The sequence below is a fragment of the Phaseolus vulgaris genome, chromosome 10 (genome assembly GCF_051622355.1).
Source record: "Phaseolus vulgaris cultivar YP4 chromosome 10, ASM5162235v1, whole genome shotgun sequence".
In the NCBI taxonomy this organism is placed as follows: Eukaryota; Viridiplantae; Streptophyta; class Magnoliopsida; order Fabales; family Fabaceae; genus Phaseolus; species Phaseolus vulgaris.
In genome coordinates this window covers 37354105-37366160 of record NC_143507.1, presented here as the reverse complement: position 1 = coordinate 37366160, position 12056 = coordinate 37354105, and the positions used below count along the sequence as shown (strand labels likewise).

Sequence of the window (12056 nt, the reverse complement as noted above, 5' to 3'; positions counted from 1 at the left end):
AATTAAATTAAGCTGAATAAATTGATCTACATAAAAAAATTGAATTATTTTTTAAAAGGAACTGAATTAAATTATTATTTGAATTTAGCAAATATGGAATTACTTGTTTGAAATAGATAAGAGTATGACTTATGAGATTATAAAATGTTTTAATATAAAGTAAATAATTTAAACAATTTAGATAACTTAAACCGTTTCTTCAATTAAAAGAAAAAGACAAAGATTTGGTGTTAGTGATGATGCGAACATGAGCAAAACAAAGAAGATAATTGTTTTGTAAGGTCCACGTGTCCGTGCAGAATATTATGTTATGTGAATAAAAAATTCAGTAAAGTTTTAAAACATTCTTATCAGAGAGACACGTAGGTGCATGCGAAAATGTTTGCTTCTAACACGTTTAAACTTATTTTTTTATAATCTAATTAATTAACATGACGCATCTTGACCACATTATTATTTATATGCTATGATTAATATTAATAAGTTTATTCAGATGCTTATAGGTTTATTAAATACTACAATTAAAAAAGCCATTTTCGATATATTAATATATTAGAATTGATCTAGTTCTTCTATTCAGCCACGCGATTACTATGGTTTTGTCACTTTGATGGGATGATACTTTGTGGGCTTTTACTTCCTCCAAACCCCATTTTTCACTTCCACCCCATTATTTTTAAATGAATATTTTATTTTTGAAGTGACTTCTCAATCTTTTAGAATTTATGAAATACATTATGGAACACGTTTTCTACAATAAGATAACATTTTCAGAACAATATTTTAAGAATCAAATTTCTATATTTTGAAACAAGAGCTTTCTGGAATATGATTTTCAGAACAAGTCTTTTAAATATCTTCTCTAATGCGTTTTTAGGAATTAATTTTTCAGAATAAGCTTTGTGTGTATTCTATAAACAACTTTTTAAAAAAAAAAATTATTTGAACTTGTCACAAGAAAATCATTAAATCAAAATTAATTTTAAATACTAAAAATAATTAATTACTATAATAATCAAATTGGATACTATTTTATAAAAATTAGTTTATAATTTAAAATATTTGATAGTTAAAATATGATATTATATATTAATTTAAAAATTAATTTATAAAATTTTATTAATAATAAAAATTACTTTAAATATCAATAATTTTTTAATTTACAAAATAATATTTAAATTAATAAATATAATAATTTTGATATTTAAAATTAATTTTTAATTAATGATTTTATTTATAATAGGTAAGGTGTTATCCTTCTCTTCTTTTTTGGTAATGATAGTATGTTGGCGGCAGCAGATAGACATGGGAAATCAGTCATTTCATTCAATTGTGGAGGTACAGGTTAAAAAACGGGCGTTCAAAAAGTAAAAGTCTAATTTGTTTTCAATTGCGTAAAGAGTCCATTGATACACTGCACTGATCCTTTCTGGCCCAATGACATTTTGCATACTAGCATAATTATACACAGACGCCAATTTCTTCCAGCACCATATCAATTTTAACTTGCACTCTATCATTTTTTTAAATTTCTAAAATTACTCTTATTCTGGATTTGAAAATCTAGAATAATAAATAAAATAAAAAAATGCATTCTGAATAAAAAAATTTCGGAAAACAAAAATTAAAAATGCATTCTGAATAAAAATTTCTGAAATTCAAAAATGTGTTATGAAAATCAAAATCTAAAATATTTCTAGATAAAAGATTATGAAAGTAATTTTTATTTACATCCTGATTATTTTCATCAGAGGGGTATTTTGTCATTTTCAATTATAGATTGGGTGCAAATTGATATGATGGAATGAGAAATTGTTACGCACTACGCAGATTAGTTGCAACATCTAATAACACCTACATTGTATTGAAACTAAATATTTTTATTCACGATTTCATCATGTCTCTTTTATTTATGAATATGAATTTAGACTTTAATTTATTATTTATGTCATTATATGTTTTTTCATTTACTTATGATAAATAGTAAATTATTAATTTTGTATCTTTTTTAATTATTATAGTTGTATTACATCTTATTTTGATAAGATACTTAAATTTAAAATTAAATTTTTTTTAAAGAAAACCTGTTGATTTTATTTATTTATTTAGATCTGTCCAAAAAAAAAACACACAATTATGTTGAATCTTATGCAGATCAACCATTGTAATAGGAGGTGGGGAAAAAAAGATAGATTGATTCAATATAACTAACTATAATTTACTGTAATATATTTTTTAATATGCAACAACCTTAACATATTTAATATTTAATGTGATACATTAATAAAGTTAATGTTAATATAGAAACTAAAATGACCAATAAATTATATTTTCAAGGAAAATTCTATCAATTTTTTTCTTTTATGTCAAAATTATATATATTAATGCTCTTAAAAGATAAATAATATTAGGAGATCTCACATTTATTTAAAATAATAATATTTTATAGTATATAAATGGTGCAAACCTTACCTCTTAAGAAGTTCATTTGTTTTATAAACTTATAGAAAATTAATTATATATTGTTGATTCTTTTGGTACTAGCTAGACCAAATTAGGTTGTGTCTAACAAAGTCATTGCAATTTATATTTATGCAATATTCTGAATTTACAAGATACCAACTAAAAACTTTAATCATATCAACCAAAAAATGCAATTTTAATCAAAATACTCAATCTCAGTTTGACAAGTTGAATTTGCTACACTAACAAGCTATTGACTCCCTTTGTTTTCACTTGTTGGATTAGATTTTCATTTTTTTTTAGAAACTCTCTGAGAGTTTCAGGTGTATAAGGAGAAGGCATTGCACATGGAGGTGTATCACTTGGTGAGTTCACCATGGACTCTACCATAAAACTTTTTTGTAAACCTTGCACAGGACATGCCATACTTTCAGAACAAACCTCTATTGCTCCTTCTGGTATGGTTGGTTTGAATTTTAAGAGCTTTGCATACGCATTTAATAGATGAAACATGTAATCATACACAAACTTCAACTTTAAGTTCTCTAATATGTAGTTAGTCCCTCCATTGCCAATCACTTGTGCCTGCAATGTTTCAAATTTAAAACTTGTTTAAAATGAATCAGTATAATAATGCCAGAGAAACTGATTTTATGTTATTGTTAAAGTGGATCCTTTTGTAATTAAAGTCATATGTCATGTGTAATGAAGCAATATGTGTAATGAAGCTAGAAAGTGAGTGCATGTTTCATTATGCAACTAAGTATGTTTTTAGCATAAATATTATTTTGCTCAAATGAAACAATTTTGAAATTGTATTAACCAAATCACAGATATCTTTTCAGTGTACCATTGTCAAAGTAACATTTTCCTTTTAGTATCAACTATCAGTTTATGTGAGTATAGAAATCATTTAGTAAAAAATAAAGGAAGAAAGTGATTACATTTTGAAGGTGAGAATTTCCCCAATCCACAGCATACTTAATGTCTTCACACATGTTTCTGGGACTGATAGGCCAATAGTGTTGCAAAGGTACCATATTTCTTGTAAAGAAGTCATAATACGTAGGCTCTATTAATAAGGTCATTGAATCACATAGTATTATGTACTTTTGACTCACAGACCATGCAGCGCCTTCTATATAGATCTTATATCTTTCATCACAAAAATTTCTAAAATTAGTAATATGTATAAATAGATTCAAAAGAAAACACAAAGTTAATGAAAATATTTACCTATGGGTACACTGATTTTCTAGCTTTGAATTCTCATAATTACTTGCTCTCTCCTTGTCCCAATGCTGAAAAGGAAAAAAAAAGTGTTAATTATTTAAATAAACAGTGAAATATTAACCTAGAACAAGAATTAAGGTTCGTATTATATATTTACTAGGCTATCTATTCTTGCATTCCAATCATGTTCTTTTGTGGGATTGCACTTGAAAAGTTCTTTCCTAATACGAGCCACCATTGGGTTACCCTTCCAAAAAGCATAGGGTATTCTATCTATCCATTTGGTCCTCTTGTTGCCTTCTAGTATATTGTGTAATGTTGTTTCCCATGGTGCTATGTTGATCTCAGGCCTAATAACAAAAACAAAAATATATGAAATCTTCAAAAATGGACTCTAGAGATATCACATGGTAGAAGGAATGAAAGGAAAATCTATGAGAAGATTAGAAGAGACAAATTGTCTTTTAGTCTCTATGCAACACATGCATCAAACATGCCAAAGGGAATAGAAATTTTACCAACCCCAGAAGGACCAATCAGGGAAGACAATGTCATGTGAAATTTCATCTCCACAATAATGGAACACAGGGGGAGGTGGCATAGCTTGTGGTCCTTGAAAATGTTTTTTCAACACAACAGGTTTGTCTCCACACTGAAACATTAGATCCAAATCTGGTATCTTTCCAGGGTACAACCTTATAAGTTGCAAAACTCCCCATACTGTGAACACATCCCTTGTCTCATATACTTTGTCAAGATTTTGTACATAAACTTTTCCATTCACAATTACAAGCCTAAAATGTGAAACGTTTCTGCCTCTTTCAACCATGTCCCTTGTGATTCCTGTGCTCTCCCAGGGCTTTAGATCTTCATGGATCCATCTAAAGTAATCTGGACATGATGTAGTTGATGAATCACCATCAAACTCAAATGTTGTTGGATAGTATGATGAGCATGTTGCTGTTGAATTTCCATCAGTGCAGTTAATTGGAAACTGAAGTTGTTGCTTATTGAATGTTAGAATTGTCTTGGTGCTTGCTACTCTTGACTGCAAAACACAAAAGATATGTATATATATCATCAATAAAAAGTATGTTTCCACACACTTTTAAGAAAGAGAAAGGAGAAGAAACAAAATTTAAATCAACACATTAAAGTTAGTTTATAAAACAAATCATATAATTTCTCTAGATTTTCATTTGTTTTCTCTTAGAATATCTTAGCTAGGAAGAAGTGTTTCCATATATAAGCAAAGAAAAAACAATATGACTCAAGTATTTGAAAACTCACTCTATATGTTTTTTTTTTTTTTTGAAGGAAGAGAGACAAACCAAGCAAATTAAGAGAAAATGGTAATATATATATATATGGATGATGAATAAGCTTAAAGGGTGAGAAAAACTACTTACAAAATCAATTTCCAGGAAGAAAGAGCTTGCAACAAAAACAACCAAGGTGATGATGGAGAAGAAAATCCATTTGATCATTATGCTAAATCAAATGGGAGAAGTTAGCATTATAATTTTACAAGATGTGTTGTTGTTGACTATTAATACTCATAATTAATCACTCAAGACGTTTTTTCAATTGCTTTCTCAACATTAATTCAGAATATTTTTTAGTTTGAACTACAAATGTTCTTAATTAAGAATTGAATGCTTTTAATTAGGTAGAAATTGTGTAGCATACCGTATGAATAAGGGTAAGGCCGTAAGCATCTAGTAGAGTCAATAGTTAAAAGTTTGGTTAAATATTGTAATTTTTATGCCTTTTATTTTTTATTTTGGTCTCTTTATTTTCTTTAAAATATTTTAGTTTTTTGAAAGTAAACAAATTATTTTTAATAACGTGGTCGTTTTATATTTTCAAATTTAATCTTAGAATTTGTTAGAAGAGAAAATTAAAATAAAAAATGAAATCAAATTTTTATAAATTAAGATTAGTTTATATCCTATTAAAAAATAGAGAAATTATATAAAGAAATATTTATAAATTAGTTGATGAAGAAGTCAATTTAATTTTTTATTTATTTTCGCTTAAAAGTTTTGGCCAAACATATATTTTTAATATATTTAAACAAACTTTTATGAAAACAAAAATTAAAAAATGAAATATTTTTTTATAAATTAAAATTAGTTTATACAAAAATTAATTTATATAAATTTTCTCATCATTTTTATATATGAGATCGTTAATAACAGATAACTAGATAACTCTCGATTCTTTCTTTTGTGATCATCTCTGTATGATTTTTTATTTTTTATTTTTTTCGGCATATCTTATTAAGATAATTTAGAGTATGTTTAAAATAGTTTTTCAATGAATACTTTTAAGAAAGAGAAACAAATTCAGTTTTTTCGAAAGTTAAAACTAATATATATAAATATAAATGTTGATTTTGAAAAAACTAATACAGATTTATTTTTATAAATTAGTTTATGAATAAGTAAATATTAAATTAAAAATTAATTTTACATAAGAATGTATTTGTAGTCTGATTTGTTCATCTTATGGTGAAAAAAAAATATTAATGTCAAGAGGTCTTAAATTCTTCAAAACAGGTTAATTGAGTGCATAACTTTGAAATACATCAACTTAAATAATTAGGGCATTTATGTTTGGCTGCCTATGATCATAAAACCTAAAGGTTGGTTTGCCAGAAAAGAAAGAAAAAAAAGCTAAATGTTACTTTTTCGTGTATTTTTACATAAAATTGGTTTTTTTTTATTTTAAATTTTAAATTTCTTGATTAAGAAAATTGTTAGAATAAATAATTTTTAAAATAAAAAATTAATTTTCAATATAAATTATATTATAATATATAATATTCATAGAAGATAATAAAAAATTATTTATCATATAAAAAAATAATGTATTTTAATAGTTTTCTTAATACAAATATTTAAGATATTTAAAAATATAGAAACAAATAGTATATTTAACTTAAAAAAATTATAATGGATAAAAATATAAAAACATTGAATTTTATTATATAGTTGAAAAATAAAATTATTTATCTACCATCACATACTATCCTCTCTCTTTCTTCTATCTTTCTCTGATTTTCATGAAATGTAGCCATTAACTGTTTGATGAATTCAAACATGCACTCAAATTGATGGATGGATTCATGTATAATACAAAGGGTACACAACAACCAAGTCAAATTTCAATATTATTTTAATACAAAAGTTATTAAGTTGGGTGACCTTAATCTCATTTTTACGTAATCCCTTCTAATTATTTGTCCCCCCTAACCCTACCTTTTCATCTCTCTCAAAGCTATAACAAAATATCCATACTTTTAGGTATTTATATCTTCATTTTCAAAAATATCCGTTGAAGATCACACATCGACTAGATATTAGAGTCTTTCATTCTATATAAGTGGGTGCAATTCTCAACCTCATGAGCCGGTTTTATGTGGTTGAGTTAAACTTAAAGTCTAGTATCAGAACCAGATTACTTAATAGTGGTAATTAAGAGCACCTTTAGTTTCAGGCAAAGGATTCATGAATCATGCATGAATAAGAAAGGGAGAAAAGAAAGTGATTAAGCAAAACATAGGAAAAGCAAAGCATCAAAATGAAGCTAAAACAAGTGATTACATAAGTTGAACAGAACCAGAGAAACTAATTAAGAAGATGATTACTGATTAAGATGAGATGATGACTTACAAGGTCTACCCAGTTGACAAAGAAGTTGATTGCAGCAAGGAAGAAGAGGAAAAGGAGGGAGAAGAAGCCATAGGTAGAAACCCATTTCTTCTCTTTGCTCAAATATTCACAACCTTTACTCATAGCCATCATCATCTATGGAGTTCTTCCACTCCTGCATTGTGATGGTTATATGCACCAACTACCTCAAATAATGGATCTTAATCATATTTTTATTTAGTCAAGGTTCAAACCTTGCTTACAATGGAATATACAACATGTTTTTTTATTTAGGTTCAAGCATGTATAAAGAATGATATCATACAGCTTTAGCAAAACGAGTAAAAAATAAAAATAAAGCTTTAACCAATCACACAAATTTATAATATAACTTAATAAGTTGTGTGCTTTAAACACAAGTTCTTATAGTTTAATATAAGTGGTAATTAAATCGTATGCTGAATGTTTGGTTTATGAAAATAAGGTGTTATTTTGTAGGGAAAATCTTATGTTGTAAAGCATTTAATAGAGAGAGTGGAAGGTTATATATATCAAACTTTTAAAAAAAATTGTGAATACACATAATGGGAATTAAATTAGGGAGATTTTTAATTTTTTTATAAAGTATTTCATTTAATTTTAATAAATAGTAAAAAATGAAATTAAATATAATAAAGAGTAAAAAATTGATTAAGATATTTTTTTTCATTTTCTCTCACCTCATATCATTAGTTACTCATTGGTTATGTTTTTATGCTAATTTTTCCTTTTCATATGTTGTATTATGTTTCTCAAGAAAAAAAAATACAAACTATTCTATTCATGTAACATTTCTCATTTGCTTGGTATGTAATTTGTTTAGGTTAATAAAATGAAATATTAATTGTTATGTGTTTTTTTTATCATAACTTTCACTTATTTATCATTGATTTCCTTTTTAATAATTACATATATCAATATTTAATTAGATTCTCATAGTTTATTTTCTAACAAGATAATATCAGTTTAAAAAATCAACATCAGCATTTTATCACTCAAAGAATGATTGTGTCAATCTTTGACATTAGTAAGAAAATCAAATACATTTTACTTGATTATCGCTTAATTTATCTTATTTTAACTTTTCATATTTTACCATTATTATAGAAAAATCATTTCCTCTAATAAAAATTATCAAAAATAAGATTGCGAAATAGAACAGAAGCTCAATTTCTTGTCTACAATATAGTTATTTATATTGGAAAAAAAACTGAAAATTGTAATCATGATTTAATTATTGACGAGTTTAATAATTTAAAAGAATAAAAGACAGATGTTTGTGTGATTCTTTTATACTTATAGTTATAAAATTATATACTCGTGTTTATTATATTAGTAACACTTGTAATATATATCAGAAGAAAGTTATGAAATAGAAATAATTTTTAGAGATAAAACAATTAATTGTAACAATAACTAAATTAGAGACAATTTTAAAAACTAAAAAAAATAGTTTTTAAATTAATTTATATTATTGTTAAATAGTTCTTAAATTGATATCTAATTAGCAACCAAAGTTTTAACTATCAATTATTTAGTTTCTAAATTTGGTAGCAAAAACCTTGGTTGCTAATTAGATACCAATTTAGAAACCATTTATCAATAATAAAAACTAATTTAGAAACCAAAAATTTGTTAGTTTCTAAAATGATTTCTAATTTAATCACTATAATAACTAATTATTTTTTATCATTCAAAATTAATTTTTATTTTATGATTTTCTTGATATCTGTATTGTATTTTAAGTATATTGTTTTGGCTATTCCAAAATTATTATTGGTCTGTTATTACATATTAACGATTTCTTCAAATAATAGACTTTTTTCTTCTTAAAAGTGTTTCAATCATTCATTTTAGTTTTTGAAGTAATAAAAATATTTTATATTTGTTTACTTTTATTAAAAAAATCCAACTTATTAGCATGAAACAATTTATAAAGAGGTTAGTAATGAAAACAATTTTGTTATTTTATAATAAAAAGGCAATGTGAGTGGATGTAATGATGTGCACGTATTTGGAAGTTGACTTGTGTGGAAGACCACATTTTGCATGTCTTGAAACCACATGGGATGATTGTTAAAACAAGATAAACTGATTGCACCTCTCACAATATATGAAATGAGAATCTTTTACTTATATGAAATTATTCATAGATATTTTCGAACATGTGTTTTATTAATCCCTAATCATTGTTTTGAAAATTGTATGTGACTTAGTCACCTCATGATCATGAAATATTCATTCCATTTAAATGGTAGAATTTAATAGTTTCATATGGTTACAATTTAATAATAATAAGTGGAAGAAAAATAATTATTAACATTATGTTTACATGATTAGTATTTTTAAATATGTAAAAATTTAGTTATAATTAAAATTAATAATAAATAAGTACATTTAATACTTATATTTTAGATTTGTAATGAATAATTTAAATTATAAAAAAAATTATATCTAATAAGGATTTTTGAAACTTATCGTATTTTAGAGAACGCGAAACTTATGATATATTATGAAGATTTTGAAATCCATAATATTTTATGGAGATTTCAAAAAATTTATGTTTATGGAGAGATCTTTTATGGAGATTTTGAGATCTATAGTATTATATAGAGATTCTTGAATTCATAGTATTTAATAGAATTTTAAAATACTTTTTTCAGAAATTTTTAAAAGAAATTGATAAACACATTCTTCAGTAATGATTTAAAGAGAAAACTACAATTTTAAATAAATAACTTAACTAATATTTTAATAATTGATAATATAAAAATAATTTTTCGTTAAAATGATTTTTTTTATTGAGTGTAGATATGTTATATTAAGAAAATAAATTTTACTAATGCTGATATTTGAAATATTATTATAAGCATTTTTTTGTTATTTTAAAATATTATTTATATTATACTATATTTATATATATATATATAAATATATATATATATATATATATATATATATATATATATTCACAAGTGAAAAGCAAAGAAAACACATAAATTGAAAAATAAAAGATAAAGATGGATAAAAAAAACTAAATTTTTGCGACTAACTTTCTTTATATTTTTTCAAAATTTGACAAAAAAGGTAATAAATTAAACTCAAAATATTTACTATATAATCAATTATGGATTTATTATGTAAATACATAATTGAAATATAATTATCAAGTTAAATATATATGACATTTTTATATAACTAATTCTTATTATTAATCTATTAATATTTATACTTATTATAATAGAATAAATATAATTAAGTTTATAATATAATAAAAAAAGTAAAATACAAAAAAAAATTATTTTTAAAATAATATATCAATAAATCTCTATAGAAAACATGCCAAATCGATTTCACTCACCTCCAATGTTTTATTCTTCCTTTTTCTCGGTGTCATGGGTATCCCAGTAAAATACTTTAGTCAAGATGGACATCACTCCACTCGCTCTTCCATCCATACACCCACATTCAAAATTAGTTGATCCAAACACACTAGTCATGACTTGATCCAAACACACACCCAAAGAAATATTAAAACATTTTAAACCAAAAATATATTTTCCTTAAACAAGAGTCAAAAGATTGAGGATCCTCATTGTAAAGCTTCCTACAATCTTTTCTTAAGTTTATTAAATTTCTAATATTTAATTTAATCATAAATAAGTGATATAATTTTTTTAAAAAAAATTATTTCTTAAACACTTAGAATTAGAGTTATGGTGTATTGGGTTTCTATATTTGTGAAGTGTATACATCATGTCTCATCATAAAAAAATTGCTGCACTAATTTTTCGCTATATCTTCGATATTAATTATTAGGTTGTTTTTATGGAATGACAACGAGATCGTCTCAATCTTATATAGTAAAATAATATTATTTTTCAATAGTTGTTGAACAATGTAACTAAGTTATTTTAATTAAAAGTATATGCATATTAAACTAATATAAAATTATTGTGTTTTCTTCCTTTGTTTTTTCTCATTATTTCTTCTGCCATATTCTTGTTTCCCAATACTATTAACATTGTTTTTCAAAAGTTATCGTCGGAGTGATTCATTGAAGTTGAAAATTTTCAAATGTTTCAATATACCGATTCATGCTTTAATAGTTTACATTTTTTCTTCTTCTTTACAATACAAACATTGTTCAATATTTATTAAAGGCAATAATTTAGAATTAAAAGTTGTTATTCAAAATTATTAGAAGTTAAAATTTTAGTAGTTAATATTAGATATAAATTTTAAAATATTACTTTATAAATTTATATTAATAATAGTCGAGAACTAATGTTGTTACCAATTTTATTTTATTTTATCCAATATATAAAGAAAAATAAGATAGTTTGATTAAGAAATTATATAAAACATAATTATAAAGAAATGTATCTCATTATATTATATAATGGTGTGTGTGTGTAAAAATAAAAAATGGTAAAAAAAATGTATAAATATTTTATTAAAAACAAGACAATGTATAGCATTCTTAGTTTAAAAAAAAATTAAACAACACGTAAAAAAAATAATAGATGTGATATAATTTTAATATATATATTCTTATAAATTTTTAAAATAATAATGTAAATAATATAATTTTAACGGATATATAAAATGGTATTAATTTCTAATATTTATGTTTTCTTTTATAATAGATTTCAAGTATAGATT

The 12056-nt window shown here is 24.0% G+C and overlaps 1 protein-coding gene across 2 annotated transcripts; it reads right to left on the bottom strand.

The window, feature by feature from the left end:
* Positions 1-2607: 2607 nt before the first annotated feature.
* LOC137819461 (uncharacterized) lies at positions 2608-7553 on the bottom strand. 2 transcript variants are annotated; one of them, XM_068623314.2, is made up of 6 exons: positions 7374-7553; positions 4215-4744; positions 3854-4046; positions 3700-3764; positions 3408-3618; positions 2608-3048 (listed from the first exon to the last, which is right to left on the bottom strand). In XM_068623314.2, exons 1-6 carry the CDS (start codon positions 7506-7508, stop codon positions 2701-2703), a joined length of 1482 nt encoding a protein of 493 aa, XP_068479415.2. In that variant the 5' UTR covers positions 7509-7553; the 3' UTR covers positions 2608-2700. The 2 variants fall into 2 exon arrangements, with proteins under 2 accessions (XP_068479415.2, XP_068479418.2); XM_068623317.2 differs by lacking the exon at positions 7374-7553 and adding an exon at positions 5106-5252.
* Between the last annotated feature and the right edge of the window lie 4503 nt (positions 7554-12056).